Raw genomic sequence first — 16,041 nt, 5'->3', positions numbered from 1 at the left:
TACTTTCACCTAGAAACACAGTTTGACTTTCAGTTTGTAGAAAAATCCGCCAGCTCTTCAGAAGTGAAAACGGTTTGTTTATAACTCCTACAGTTTCTCTAAAATTAGACTCCAAGCGACACAAAGTTTGCGAGAAAATCACACTAACAGTGGAGATGGCAGTTACTAGAGCGTAGAAAGAGGGGATTTTTTAAGGAAAAAGGATTTTTAACTGGCACTCACGGCCACAGATTTTGCTCTAAAGTCACAATTTTCCGTCAGTTTGTAGGGCCGGGCCTCTGCTTTCACACAATAACTTCAAAATTGTTCCAGGTCTCATAGTTTTCTGTCAAAACACCCTCGATCGCCAAGAGTCAGTAGATTTCTGTAGGCCTTCTCCCATGAATTTTCAATGAGAGCTTGACCAGTAATCCATGACTGACACCATTTATTTCGATCCTCCTATTTTATATTGTGAATGACGTAGAGCTATGAAAATCTCCATGATTGGGGACGAGGGATAGCTGTCGACCACAGTTTAAAAAATTTTCAAATACCATGTACGGATTCCGAGATATTACTTTGTTCGGGAGCATGTTCAGGCATTTTTGTCTTTTTCTCCATTTTCCCTCTCTTTTCACCCAGTGTTGTGTCTTTATTATTATATTTTCACTAATAAAGGATGAATATTAATGTTCCCCTGTCCGTTCTGATAAAAACGGTCCGAGAATGACATCGATCGCCCCTACGGTTTCCGAGTTATGGCCAGTCGTTCGGGAGCATGCACCTCCATGTTATAAAGCCAGGCCAGGGGCAGACAGAGTGAGGTGCTGCGTGAGTGAGAAACAGCAGGTGTCAAAAAAGGATAGATATTATCGTTATTGATCCAACACAAACATTTACAGTTCTTTTAAGCTCTTCAAGGCTCTACCATGAATCCTGATGCGAGATAAGCTTAACTCTGCCACAGTTTGGCTCTGCTCGGAGCAAAACGCACCAAGAGGCAGGCCCCGTCTAAATTGCTTCCGAAATGTTCTAGTTATTCAATTGCAATTTGCAATTGAATAAACCACAAAGACAAGATATTTAATGTTCAAACTCATAGACTTTATTGTTGTTTTGCAAATATTCAGTCAGTCAGTCATTTTCTACCACTTATTCCATAGTGGGTCGCGGGGGAGCTGGTGCCTATCTCCAGCAGTCTATGGGCGAGAGGCAGGGTTCACCCTGGACAGGTCGCCAGTCCATCGCAGGGCAACACACAAACAACCAAGCACACACTCATTCACACAAGGGCAATTTAGAGTGACCAATTAACCTAACAAGCATGTCTTTGGACTGTGGGAGGAAGCCAGAGTACCCGGTGAGAACCCACGCACAGGGAGAACATGCAAACTCCATGCAGAAAGACCCCCGGCTGGGAATCGAACCCAGGACCTTCTTGCTGCAAGGCAACGGTGCTACCAACTGCGCCACTGTGCAAATATTCACTCATTTTGAATTGTATGCTTGCAACACGTTCCAAAAAAGCCGGGTTGGGGGCATGTTCACCACTGTGTTACATCACCTTTCCTTGTAACAACACTCAATAAGCGTTTGGGAACTGGGGACAATAACTGAGTGCTCAGTTTAGTAAAGGATGAGCACAGATTTCCACTGGTTTTTTTTTTTTTTTTTTTTTCACCCACTGACACCTACCGGACACCGTAAATAACAGCAACTGAAGTAGAGGAAACAGATGAGGGACTCACACTCAAAACCTAACACAGGCAGATCATGACAACTGTACGAGAAAGAGGAACAAAGGACTCGGCACAAGCCTAATTTTAAATCGGATGACAAGGGTTTTTATTCTCTTTCAAACATTTGCAAGTCCATATATGCAAAAGGGGACACAGTCCAGTTCATCCATCACTGTGGAGGAACAGGTCTTAAAGTCCTGCAGATTGCTGAGGTGAATGTGTCTAATGGCATATGGAAGATATGAATATGAATGGTAAAATATAATATCCTTATAATAAGAGTATAATTTGTGCCATTTAGTTCTTTTTTACAAACTACATTGAAATGTTAGGAAATTTTCAAATGCCACACAAAACCTTTATCTGTTATTTGAACATTTCCCTGAAATTTTAGCAAAAACAAAGTGGATTCAGTCCTTTGTTGTGTTTTTTTTTTTTTTTTTTTGAAGATTTGAACAAAAACACAATTTTCTCTTTTAAGATTTGAACAGACAGAATTTCTCTAAATAAAATCCACTTAATGCAAGCAGAACAGCCTGGTGTTTAGCACTAGTGTTTTACAGCAAAACATTCATGGCTACAAATCCCACGCAGTGCCTTTCTGCCTGGAGTTTTTATGATACCCGGACAAAACATTTATACTGGTACTGTTTTACAGTCCAAAAACATGCAAAATAGGATCAATTGAGATTCTTAATATCCCGTATGTGTGAGTGTGCGTGTCGCTCCGTGTTGGGACTGTGGTGGATAATCTTGGATATACCCCACTCCTGCCATACCATCAAAATAACATCTTTTCTATGACAATCTATGTTTCTTTGTATGTCTTTCTGATTATTTGCTATGTTACTTTTTAGGGTTTATTATTTTATAAGTTCAAACCAGAGTATCTGGAGAAATTTAAACCCAGGACCCACTCGCTGCAAGTGTTCACAACTGCATCATCGTTCAAATTTATTTAGAATTTGGGGTTTTATACCTGTAAATATTGCATAAAACAGCAAGTATTTCACATAATTTTATTTTTGTATTTCTCTTTCACAGTAAAGTGACAAAACATTGTCCAAAAAAAAACAAAAAACATCTGGCACTTACTACTGTAAACACAGCTGATTCTAAAATGCCACATTTACATAAATTGTAAAGCCTCTTGTAGCTAATTAGAACATTCCTTTTAACTGACACAACTCTATAAATAATGTTATTTAAATATGAAACACCCAATGTACCAGTTTGCATTAGAATTTATTTCTGACAAGTGTTGAGTTGCAGATAAACATGTTTTTGTTATGTAGGTGTCTGTTCTGCACCTTCCAGTGTTTGGAAAGGTGACCTTCATCCTCATGTAACATGTAGCGGACTGCCTTCCTTTCAGAGAAAGCAGCATGAGAGAAGGTCATGGGCTTTATATCCTACTTTCAACACTTTAGGGTAATCGATAATTATGATCATTTTGAAAAAGAAACTCTTTACAAGCATTCTTATTATTATATCCCATTCACTTACAGTAAACAGCCCTAAACAAGACCCTAAATTAAAAGGGTATTATTGTCTAAATGTTACAAATGGAAAAAACATGTTCATGTCGCCATCTAGTGGTCAAAATGTGGTATGTTTAAATAAAATAAATGGTTATTACATATGACAAACAAATAAACAAACAAATCTTAAACCTTGTAACTGATGGGGTAGCTAAATAAATACTAAAAAGGAATAACCTAATACTATTTTTTTCTATTCTTATACAAAGTTTGAAAGCAATAAAAATGAATAGCACATTTTTCCAGACTTCAAGACTGCGTAGGATCTCTTCTATCAAATACTTAATTAAAACAACCCATTACATAAACAGGTTCAGGTAACTGCAGACTTGAATTCACCTGAGGGTGTGCAAACTGCATGTTTATTTAGTTGGTCGAAACTGCTAATTAAGCAACAGGTGTGGCATTCAACCATGCATTCTACGTTGTTTTATCACAGAAGAAGCTAGAGGTAACCTCTGCTGACTTTTACAAGCGTTTTCGTTACTACTGCAGGATGACGATAGTAACATATACGGGAGCCACTAATATGCGGAAATATCAACGGCGGGCGCTTTGAAGTACGTCACTCCGTGTTGGTGACAACAGCGCCCCTTCGATAGCTCAGTTGGTAGAGCGGAGGACTGTAGCGGTTGTAGCGGAAATCCTTAGGTCGCTGGTTCGAATCCGGCTCGAAGGAGGTGAATGCTTTTTTTTTTTTTTTCTGTCTGTTCCAACAATGATTTTGTTTTAAATAGTGGCGCTTACGATACTATATCACACTTTTCAAATGATGGCACTTGAGCCGGCCTTAGTGGCACTCTGAAGGAATGTTGTCAACGGTATCAACATGTTATTCTCGTACTTCGATCTTTTGGTTCAAAAGTAAAATGCATTTGAGAAAATGTTGTAAACCAGGATGCTGGTGGCTACTTACGCTGCATCAGAAGTTGGAACATCGAACACGACCAGCTTGTTTGGCATCTCATAGTAATAGACACCCATGCTTTTTATATGTGACTGCCAACGTGAAAACTCATTTAATGTTTGTGAATACATTCCACAGTGATCCATCGTACTGATTAGACAAATTAATAGGTGTTCTGCCACAAAAACATTGCTTTATTTATAAAGAGATTTCTTCATTTGCTAATGATTATGTATAAACTTTGTAGTCATAATATTGTTGTAAAGTCCCTTTAAAATAGAACAAACTAGCGTCCGCTATTACAGTGTTGACATAATTTCTACTTAATTCACGCAGGCTGTGTGCTAATGTTTGCAAACTATTTCATCAACCTTTAAATTCGTTGAACAAAGTTTCTTTCATAGATCAGTGAGAGCTGCTTGATTTTCTGTCCAGTGCCTCAAGGTGGCAGAGTCGTCCCTCAGTCTGAACTAGTAGGTCTGAAAGACTTCAGCCAATAAAGGTTTTGTGTCCTTAGATTTGAATGAATGTTTTATCCTCTCACATTAGGAGTACACACAGTTCAGGTCAACTCTTTGTTGAAGATATTTCTATTTATCAGTAAATTAAATATCTTTTCATTTAGTGTCAAACACTGCACAAAAATAGATTAATTTTCAACTACTCTGAAGCTTTGAAAAATAATCCAACCTTTAATTTAGTCCTACATAGTCATGAAAAGCATCCAACATTGAGAAATAATAATTTGTACAAAAATGTCAGGTCACATCAAGCCCACATGGGGTGTGGCACAAGTTATTCTGGGACTTCTCATCTTTTAGCTGGAGTGTATGAGTGGTACCTTTAACTACATCCAGCCAAGAAATGTAAAGTAATTAGACTTCTCACATCTTTGCTTTACTGGAGGTGTAAATTTAGGGGCGGCAGATCGAGTGGATCACCTAGAGCACCATTTATGTAAGAACTGCCACTGTTGATAGCAAGGCATGACAAGAACCCATAAAGTTTTATCGCCTCCTCTTTTTCTGCCACTCACAGTCATAAAAGCTCACTGCTCACAATAGCCATTAGGTGGCATTTACGTACAGGCCAACGTGTTATTTGGGAGTTATAATAGAAAAAAACCTTGTATGTCGTACCATCACAGATGTAATCATATGCAACAAGCACAAGTGAGTCTGGCATGAAACAAAAGAAGAGTTAGTACAAGAGCACCTCATCCCCACTGTTAAGCATGGTGGAGAATTTGTGATGCTACAGGCCTATTTTTCTTCCAAAGACCCTGTGAGCCCTGTTAGGGTTTAAGGCATCATTAAGTCTTTGAATAAAAAAAAATCAAATCAAATGTAAACGTGTGTATATAAGTGAATATAATTTAATTAGTTCTAGACATGATTAAACGTATACAGTGACATACTGTAACTATAAACCAAGGCATTCTGATTGCAGTAATAACAGTGAAACCTAAAACAATTTTATGAAGCAAAGTAAGAAATATACCAGGAAAATTCGAAGGAATTATAGTAGAATCTAAAGACAAGAGAAATTAAATTTAAAATACAGAAACTACTGGTGCATGAACAGCCTACCAGCGAATAATTACGCACAAACAAATTATATTTAATCAGAGCAGTATTACTGCCACATCATTAAAGGCTTAAGTGGCTATAAAACTACATTAGCAACAATAGCCAAGAGTAAAACAGGTTTACTTCGGTGTTGTAGGGGAAAGTATAAAAAAGTACAACACATAATGATTTCCCAGAGAAATATACCATCTATAGACTTTCATGTCATGAATCATCCAGGGTGTTACCAATAATTCATATCATAGCGGTTTTTGTCAGTGCAAATTACCCGAGCAGAACAGCAAGAAAAATAGAACTTGATTTGAAGCCTGGTTTCACTCATGGCGGACACGCTTCCTCGGTGATGCTGGGGGGTCCAAGGAAAAGGCGGTAGGAGAAACAGGTCGAGACTCTGGGATGTATTCTGTCTGATACTTCTCAATGTAAGGCTTGGCCACGTTCCACACCTGATATAAAATTTCAAATATCCAATTAAGAAAGTTCAACTGTAAATTTTAGGTTGATTTGTTTTTTAAACATTTTGAAAATCTTTGTGTCGTTTTCCTTACACTTTTCCACAGTTATTCACTTCTAACTGTTGGTCTGTTCCATCAAATTCCAATAAAATGCAATGAGGTTTTTGGTTTTAAAGTGACAAAATGTTTGTAATTCAAATGTTTCCAGAACTTGCCTTTTGGTCGAGTAGGAGACGGTGAACAGCTTCAATGTCTGGAGACAGGAATCTGTCTTTAATCCATGGCCTGTTAACCGTTCAAGTAGAAAATGAGAAAAAGGAGACAAATATTAACTATCCTGTGTATAGTGTATGTGGACTGTAAGCTGTGTACCTTGGACACATCTGTCTGACTTACTTGACGACAGTGCGCACAAGGTCATAGACCTTTTCCAGAGGGGTGGTGGTACGAAGTGGGCGGAGGAACTCAATACCCTGACAGGCCGCCAGCAGCTCTATGGCAAGAACTGATCACAAAAATCATCTGTTCAGTGTGCTGAAATAAACAATATCTTTATCTACATGTTTTTGGGTTAAAATGACCAAATACAACCAGCAAATGATGCCACACTAGTTAGTAATTGATACAACTTCTGCCAGGTCAATGTCATTTCCAATACTGTATAACAGACACGTTGTTGCACGGAGCTGAGCCAAATCTTGCGTAGACGCAACACTGATTATTACTGAGTTACTGACCAACAAACTGCCTTTCAGACAAGATTTGTTTTAAACATTGCTGAACGCTTCTCCTCAGGTAGCTTGTTTTTTTCGCATTTTAATTAATTCCAGCACAACTGTAAGTGAGGTATTTCACCTCATATTTATTTATACTTTCCTTCCAAAGAGTTGACTTCCTTGTAACCTTTTAAATACTCTTTATAAATAGTTCATTAGGCTTTCTGAAGGCCTTTCAAAGTTTTTTCTTTGTGTTTGGCTTCCCATATTCTGTCTATGATCATGACAAAAAAAAGTGGCAAGCCTAAAATAAATATGTCCAGCTGATTAAATCTATCCTAGAGTTATGTCTTTCAGAAACAGGAAAAAAGTCCAATAAAGACAAGCATCTTTGAAGCAGGTCCTGTGACAGGATGTGTCGTAATCTACTGTGTGATACCTTCTCAACTAATAGCCCTAATAAGACAATATTTTCTCACGTATTTATCATAGATTAAGATTAAAAAAAGATAAATGTTTAATTTTAACAAGCTACAAGAAATGTGCCACTAGATGTAATTATAAATTGGTTTTCTGCTTGCTGTCAGGTGTCAACACAATGTTGGTTTATCCCCTGAGTTTCAGGACCTTCTATGCCTGATTGACTCAGATAAGTGGGTAATAAACCAAAACATTGATCTAGATATGGGACAGGTACTGCACTGAAAGTGAGTGGAAAAGCAGCCAGAAACTAAAAAAAAATCTTCAGAAAGGTCAAAAAAATTTTAAGCTTACTTTGAAAGATTGAAAGGAAGTCTGGCTACTTGGAAGAAATTAGGCATGATTCAAGGATTTAGCACTGTACTACATTCATTGAACATTTATTAAACAACCACCATGCAAATATTTTTAGACTAATTTGTCTCCATGAAGCTAAAAAAATAGACTTTTAATGGTTTTAAAGTTCAAGATCAGCAGTGTTAAAACAGGGTTCCTAAACAGTTGGGAAAAGTATAGAAAAGTAGGGAATATGATTCAGGTATTTTCCAGGTCTGGATAGGTATCATAAATATTTGTATTTCCAGACTATATTCCCTATCCCAGTCTCTAAAGGTTCCATCCAACCATCTTTGATTTTTGCCATCAATTTATAGTCATTAATAACAATAAAATATATTCAATGAACTGTGCAAAGGACTGTCTGGCCATTTATTTATTATCACTTTTGTTGGTTTTTCTCCTCTACTAGGATTAACTGAATTCAGCATTTAAAGCATTTTGTTTTCTGTTGCTACCCATCAATTGTTACTCTTGTTTAGTCAGTCAGTCAGTCATTTTCTACCGCTTATTCCATAGTGGGTCGCAGGGAAGCTGGTGCCTATCTCCAGCAGTCTACGGGCGAGAGGCGGGGTACACCCTGGACAGGTCGCCAGTCCATCGCAGGGCAACACACAAACAACCACGCACACACTCATTCATACACCTAAGGTCAATTTAGAGTGACCAATTAACCTAACTGGCATGTCTTTGGACTCTTGTTTAAATGATCAGAAATATCCCAGTTGTGCTAGGAACGGAGAGAACCTTTCACCTTGCTCCACATGTTCCACGACCCTCAAGGCTTTCCGAGCAGCCCAGCCTCCCATAGACACATGGTCCTCTGTAGCTGCGCTGGTGGACAAGGAGTCCACAGACGAAGGATGGCATAAAACTTTATTTTCTGAAACTAACAGGAAGAGAGATTTGAATTATTTTTTTTACTCATATTGAATAAACAAATAGCACTAATCTTAGGTAACATCTTCATTTGTTATACTCACAAACCAACCTAAAGAAGCAGCAGTACAGTGGGCAATCATGAAACCTGAGTTGAGTCCCCCCTCATTAACAAGGAAGGCAGGCAGCTCACTCAGTGAGGGGTTACATAACCTCTCGATTCTCCTTTCACTGATGGAAGCCAGCTCATGGACAGCGATGGATAGAAAGTCTAGAGCCTTTCAGAGAAAATATGGCGTTAGAAGTGGAATTAAATCCACAAAGACCATAAAGCTGTTTTATTACCCACAAACCTTTGCTGGATATTCTCCATGGAAATTCCCACCTGAGATGGTTTCACCTCGTTCTGCAAATACCATCTTGTATGGCCATTAAGGTAAACAACTTGTTTGAAAATCCTTTGTAGAAATTGAATGAGTGGTTTAAAAAAGCATCAGACTCATGGAGGGGATTTATCATTTAGTTTACGTGACAGTGAAGGATACAGGGTTGTCCGTAGCGCTGTTGATTTCTGTGTTGATGATGTTCTGCACAAACTTAATTGTGTCATTTGTTATTCCATGGACCTGCATACATTGGACTATTTTAATCAAAAGCCATCTAAACAATACCTATTTTATGACATTGGTATGACATGGCGAGTGTTATTTGCAATGTCAAAGGTTTTGTCTCTTAATTAGAGCAGTGTAGGGTGGGAAAAACGTTGCCTCCTGTTGCTACAGCAGCTCAGAGGCACATGTGCAGGTCAATAAATTAGAGTATTATTGAAAAGTAAATTTATTTAAGTAATTTCATTTAAAATTTGAAACTCACATGTTATATAGACACAGTGATATCATTAAAGTATTTATTCAAGTTCCTCTTTAGGATTATTTGCATCTAAGAAAATCAGAATCTTTCCTGAGACAGAAATTTCAGCCATGTTCTGTACAGTTTTCACTCAACACTTGCTCAGGGCTACTTTTGCATGACTAAGTGCATCTATGCAGCATAGCGTGGAGGGAATCAGACTGCAGCTCTGCTGAGGTGTAAACGGAGCCCAGGTTGCTTTATTTGCAGCCTGCAGATCATCTGGTGTCTCTCATCTTCCTCTTGACAGTACCCCGTAGATTCTGTGTGGGGTTCAGGTCAGGCCAGTTTGCGGGCCAATCAAGTGCAGCGATACCATGGTCATTAAACCAGATATTGGTATTTTTAGCAGGCCAGATCATAGAGAATGAAATCAGCTCTTCCATTGAGTTTGAACCTGATCACACACAGTAGACCAACACCTGCAGATGACACGACTTCCCTAATGATCACTGACTGTGGAAACTTTGCACCTGACTTTAAGCAACTTGGATTATGTTCTTCTCCACTCTTGCTCCAGACTCTTGGGACGTGATTCCCAAATGAAACAAGAAAAGTTTACTGAATACTAAATTTGACCTTACTTCAACGCAGATGTCCCTGTTGCTTGTGCACCTTTTTCTACCATAGGTTTTCCTTCCTCTAAACTTTCTGATAAGATGGTTGGAAACAGACCTGTGTGAACAGCCAGCTTCTTTAGCAATGACCTTTTGTGGTGTTTTAATTCATTAGGAGGGTTTCAGTGACTGCCATTACATGGCTAGAACATAATATTTCTGAATAATAAATACTCTTTTGTCTGTCTTGCGTAATATTACATTTTGAGATACTGAATTTTGAGTTTTATCAGCTCAGCTGTGAGCTAATGAAATTTTACAGAAATTAAAACGTACAATGTATCAGTCTATGTCTGATCAATCTATGTGGTTTCAATTTTGAATTACTGAAGTAAATTATCTTTTCACTTAAAGTCAAATTTATTGAGATGCACCTGTACATGATAAATCTCAGAGCTCTAGTTTATTTTATTCTTATTGCTAACGATGACATATACAAAGTACTTTATCTAATTGTGTTGTTACTGTACACTGGGAAATACCTGGGTAAATGATTGGTTCAAAATGTCACATATAATTTTATTCCCAAATTAGGTGAAAATGTAAGATTGTCTTGGAAATATAGAGATGCTAAGCTTCAACTTTTGGATAATCTGACTAATCAAGTTAAATTTGACCTGAAGTTACCTGAGGACAGCAGCGCATAGTGTAGGCATCCTGGACTCTATCACAGAACCTATGGCTCTCTGAAAATACACATTATCATTACACACACAAATCAAATGCCTAAAGGTTCAGTAGATATGTAATATAACAAATCCACATGGGCAAAAGCATTGAATGTGTTTGATCGTTTCTAACGATACAGATAAGATCTGGGCAGAACTGAAGTTTGACACAAAGTGATACAAACAGAAGTCACACACCTTGTTATGGGTGACAACTTAAATGTGTTTAACTACAGCAATTTGGGATCATTCCATTAATTCTGCTTTTGGCTTTGGGTTGGTCTGCTGACCTGCAATCTCAGATGGATGGTGATCAGAGTCCAGCAGCGAGCGAAAGCGTAGGGCGACTTCCGTCTGTCCTGGATGGGGTCGCAGTGAATGGATGTCTATTGGAGGACAGCAATATACAAATATGAATTGTGGGTAATGACAACAGATGTAGGACGTGAAAAAGTACAACTTGTTCTCTGGATTGATTCACATCTGCTCCTGCTGCTGCTCACCACTGTCAAAGGCCTTAGTGGTTCCCTTCAGCACCTCCAGCGTGAGGGCAGCAACGATATCTGCCTGCTGGGCGATTGCCTGGGCTCGCTCCACTGCTTCTGCCCCTAAAGAGGTGATCATCTGGGTACCATTGATCAAAGCAAGGCCCTGGGGGAGCGATGGACAGAGGAATAGGTGTTCATTTGTGTGTGTAAGTTTAGAAGTTATTTGGCAGCGGGTAAAATGGGGAGAAGGTATTAAGTACATCAACTCAGTCACAGTATGACTGGGATTGGTAAAAGTATGTAGTGTTCTGGTCAGAAACTAACATACACGTGTCATCAGAATAAATGTGACATACATTTAGGTGTTACAATGGATTATTTAAACCTTTTTGGGAATGATGATATATACAACTTTTTAAACAACTTTTAAAAATACAAATTAGGTGTGCACATTAGAATTTATTGTGGATTTTCTATAATCCACACAGGATTGAATTATGGATAAAGGCTCAAGTATATACATACACCACTGCTCAGTCCCTTAACAAGCTACAGAGTGTTTTTACAATACCCCAAACTGTTGCATCATCTATCCACCCTGGAAGAGAACAGTTCAAATAAAAGCTTATTGACTGACTTCATCATCTGCTAGTTTTCTGTCCCAGTTACGTTCTGAAGTCCATACTTAGTATACATTTATAAAACAAAAGATAGGATGCTGTAATTGTCAGAACAAGGTGTGCACTTTGATCACTTTGTCTCAGATAAACAAATACTCTCAGATAAACAAATACTATACCACATGTATAGTTTTTAAATGTACCTCTTTGGGTTTTAGTGATATTGGCTTTAGGCCGTGCGCCTCCAGGACCTGACCAAGAGTAAAAGAAGAAAGAACATGTACAAAGTCAGGGGTCATCAAAAAGCAAATATGTTTTCCCAATGGACCTAGCAACCTTTTGCTTTTCCAAAAACGAGGCTCATTTCCTTTAGTTATTACACAGCTGATGTTTTGAAACTATGGAAAGGTGACTCTACATATTTGGCATCTGCCCATCCGCTCTTGGGGGACCACATTTTCCCCTCTCCCATCAGTCCCAAGGCAAGGTGTGAGAGAGGGGCCAAGTCTCCACTGGCTCCAACAGTTCCCTTCTCTGGAACGAAGGAGAGGCAGGAAGCTGCGAGGGCAAAGTAGGATGGAGACAAGGGTTAGTCACATGACAGCCAGCTCTGGAACACTGACCCTTTAAACAGGTTATCAGAGTTGATTGAGAGGATGTCATAACATATCAGCTTGGGTAAACTGAGGCTGAGGGGTCATGTTGAAACTTACCATTGAAGGCCTGGATCATGGCTTGAAGGGTTTCCAAAGAAATCCCGCTGTAGCCTTTGGCTAAAACATTGATCCGCAGTGCGAGCAGCATGCGGGTCCTCTCAGGGCTCAACGGGTTCCCCAGGCCTACAAATCACAACGAACTCTAAAGCCTTTTCATTTTCTGAGTTACTGAATGCTCAGAAATGTCAGTCTCAGGGTGAGCTTTACAGACTATTTTATTACCTGCTGAGTGCGACCGCACCAAGTTTTCCTGGAGCTCCCTGTGGAACAGAAAATGTGTGACACATAAACGAGGCCCATTCTGCAGCAGTTAACAGAGATCAGAGATTAAACCATAAATGTTGCCTTTACTTGAGCTTGCTGACAGGAATCACAGTTCGGGCAAATTTGCCGAAACCTGTCGTGATACCATAGACGACTGCAGGAATGACAGATACAGAGAAATAAATCCATGGTGTTATCAATTCGGAGGAAAAACTATTTACATCACACCTTCTGCAGTTAATCAAGTGTTAAATAGAAGTTGAACCTTTGTTTTCTTTGACAATGGTGTCCAAAAGTTCTCGTGCTTGCACAACCTTTCTCTCTGCCTCCAAAGTCAGCTGAAAAAAAGTTTGGTGGAGGGAGGCATTACATTAAGTCAAAGATTACCACACACAGAAAAACACAGTGTTTGATCATTACCTTTATCTTGTAGAGTCCTCTGCCTAAATTGACCAGATCTGTGGAAGTCAGGCTGTTGCCATCCAAACTAATGTACTGCACAAGTAAAGATGTGTCACACGAAACAAATCTGACATCATTTTAAGATGTTCAATAGAAAACACACACTTACTTCTGCAGGTTCTTTGTATGCAGCTGTGCTGTTTTGTACTCGAGTTAAGGATACATTTCCTCCAAATTTGCCTGTCACTTCTCAGAAGTCACTGTGTTGTTGTTACTTGTATTTAATTGAATGTCTCTAGTGTCTGTTTTGTATGAACAAATACTTAGCAGGTTTAAGGATACATATTAGAAACTCCAGGCTGACATGGAATGAACTCAGAAGACATGGTGTCTCCTTCAATAGCTAGAAGCAGTTTAGAAAAAGGAAACGGTGTTAAAATAATTACATCTTTGCATGAATCGTTGCGCATTTGCAGTCTACCGACAGTAAGGGTTTAATAATCTACACCTTCATTGCGTATCTTGCATTTATGCTTTAAGTCATTACCAAGCTCAACAAAGTCATTATCCTCCAGCACATCATCGATGGTGTCATCCGGATCCAACAAGCCCGAACCCTGGCACCTGCGCACAATGAACCGCGTCTCCTTCACAGACCCGATGCCGCCGTTGTCCGGTTTGTTCTTTATGTACCGTTTCAGAGCTTCCTGCCCGAGCCACTGGATGGTGTTGGAGGTGTCCCGGCAGGCCACTGCCAGCCATTCATCTCGGATGTGGACAGTGAAACGAGGCATTGCGCGTCTGGGAGGCTCTGCGGCAGTGAGCGCTGCGCTCTGCGCTCCAGGCTTCCACCTTCAGCCGCACGCTGCAGGGACACCAATCAGATGCGGCTGAGGCGGACACGCCTCGCCAGAATCACGCCTTTGTTTTTTAGAGACCAGTGACCTCCTCAGGTCGTTCACACAGATATTTGATCTCATCGACCAAATGTATCCATGTGATCTGAGCCCAAAACGCGCAACAACAAGAGACCTTAGAGGTGGAGGTGCTTCAGATCTTGAAGAGGGAAACAGACTGTTGACTAAATGATTCATGCCAGCAAAATGGATGTAGACCATCAATATGTAGATGCTTTTTGGGATTATGGCAATTAATTTTATCTTGCACTAAAGAAAATGAATGTTGCTTTTAAATGATGCATTTTGTTAATCATACGTTTCTTTTAACATTCACAGTATTATGACTAATGGCCACTCAAGCAATGAGTGGCCATAACATTATAATGGCCATAGCATTATCAAGGTAAATAAGATTTGCATGTTGCAAAATTCTTTAGTCATCAAGATCTTTGCAGAAATGTCACATTGCATCACTTGAGGTGCTTTCAGTTAAGTTATGTTGAGGGGTAAGCATCTAATGACAACAGGTCACAGAAAACTATGAACATTTTCTTACCAGTATGTGCATTGCGATTACAACCAAAGTAGTGTCATTTATACACAATCACATTTGGCTACAGATATGTTTTTGAAGACGTGTCTAAAATTTGTTTTAAAGACGTGTCTTTAAAGTCTTGTATGTACTTTAACTTTAGTATCTCTCTGAAACATTGAGCTTCATTATCAAACCTGAGAAAATGATTGCCCTGAATATACCACATTAACTGCATTCATTTATTTATGAATGAAACATTTAGACTGCCTTTCTCCCAGAGTAAACATAGTGTCTGGTGAAACTCTTTCCAAACAAATATTTCTTCAAAAGTCAAATGTTGATCACTGCAATCCAGTCTGTTTCATTATTTATATCAATATTCATTGTGTCATTGCTTAACAATGTTCTATTTTATTTTGCTTTATTAAATGTGGATGCAATCTTTTCTCAATCATTTAAACCTTTAGTTATTTTTGAAATATCCACTTGTCCTTGCAGGGTCGAGGGGGGCTGGTGCCAGCTGTCCCTGGACAGGTTGACAGTCCATCACAGAGCACCACAGATACAAAGGACAAACAACCATGCAAGCAAAAACACACACACACACACACACACACACAGAGATTCCTAAGGGCAAAGAAAGAGAGCGATTTACCTAACAGTCATGTTTTTACCGGAGCGTCCAGCGATAACCCATGCGTGCACAGGGAGAACATGCAAACTCAATGCAGAGAGACCCCAGCCTTGGATTTTATACAGACTTTTAACTTTATCCAAATAATTTTGTCCAAACGTTTTGAGACTGACACAAATGTTTTTCACAAATGTTACTGCTTCAATCTTGTTAGGTATTTTTGTCAGCTAGTTCTATATTATACCAAAGTTCAAACATTTCATAGGTTTTTAATGCCATTCTCGCTTTATCTGTGCTTGCAGGTTGTCACATTTTTGTATACGTGCTCTTTGTGTAAAGACCACAGGTTCTGGATGAGATCAATATCTGTCATAGACCCAAAAATTTAATGTTTAGATCCCTCAGCTACTTAGTTATCATTTCTGCGGCTGGATTTCCAGTGAGAAATAATAGTAAAGGCAGAGTAATTTGGTGATATTCTCCTGCACTCACACTTTTAACAGATTTTACACAAACATTCGCTCATGTTTCAAAACAGTAGACCTTATTTGCTCTGAATAACAATTCTCTTTTCACAGACACCTACCCCACTTCTTAATGAGGAGCAGCTGTGCAGAGCCTGGAACAAAAGGCCACATGCACATTTTTAAAATACTCAATAAATA

At 39.0% G+C, this 16,041-nt stretch overlaps 1 protein-coding gene and 1 non-coding gene across 3 annotated transcripts; one reads left to right on the top strand and one right to left on the bottom strand.

The window, feature by feature from the left end:
* Positions 1-3,854: 3,854 nt before the first annotated feature.
* Positions 3,855-3,941, top strand: trnay-gua. The gene is given in 2 exon segments: positions 3,855-3,891; positions 3,906-3,941. It is a non-coding gene; the product is annotated as a tRNA-Tyr (tRNA).
* A 1,585-nt stretch (positions 3,942-5,526) lies between these two features.
* hal (histidine ammonia-lyase) lies at positions 5,527-14,190 on the bottom strand. 2 transcript variants are annotated; one of them, XM_047386410.1, is made up of 20 exons: positions 13,856-14,174; positions 13,651-13,711; positions 13,478-13,505; positions 13,327-13,401; positions 13,172-13,244; positions 12,994-13,060; positions 12,865-12,902; positions 12,640-12,765; positions 12,345-12,484; positions 12,130-12,177; positions 11,322-11,469; positions 11,109-11,204; positions 10,778-10,836; positions 9,170-9,250; positions 8,978-9,043; positions 8,737-8,902; positions 8,500-8,634; positions 6,610-6,718; positions 6,429-6,498; positions 5,527-6,204 (listed from the first exon to the last, which is right to left on the bottom strand). In XM_047386410.1, exons 1-20 carry the CDS (start codon positions 14,100-14,102, stop codon positions 6,073-6,075), a joined length of 1,965 nt encoding a protein of 654 aa, XP_047242366.1. In that variant the 5' UTR covers positions 14,103-14,174; the 3' UTR covers positions 5,527-6,072. The 2 variants fall into 2 exon arrangements, with proteins under 2 accessions (XP_047242366.1, XP_047242377.1); XM_047386421.1 differs by lacking the exons at positions 5,527-6,204; positions 6,429-6,498 and having other exon boundaries at positions 6,606-6,718; positions 8,729-8,902; positions 13,856-14,190.
* Between the last annotated feature and the right edge of the window lie 1,851 nt (positions 14,191-16,041).

This window comes from Girardinichthys multiradiatus, chromosome 2 (assembly GCF_021462225.1).
Source record: "Girardinichthys multiradiatus isolate DD_20200921_A chromosome 2, DD_fGirMul_XY1, whole genome shotgun sequence".
NCBI lineage: Eukaryota > Metazoa > Chordata > Actinopteri > Cyprinodontiformes > Goodeidae > Girardinichthys > Girardinichthys multiradiatus.
This window is presented reverse-complemented; position numbering and strand designations above follow the sequence as displayed.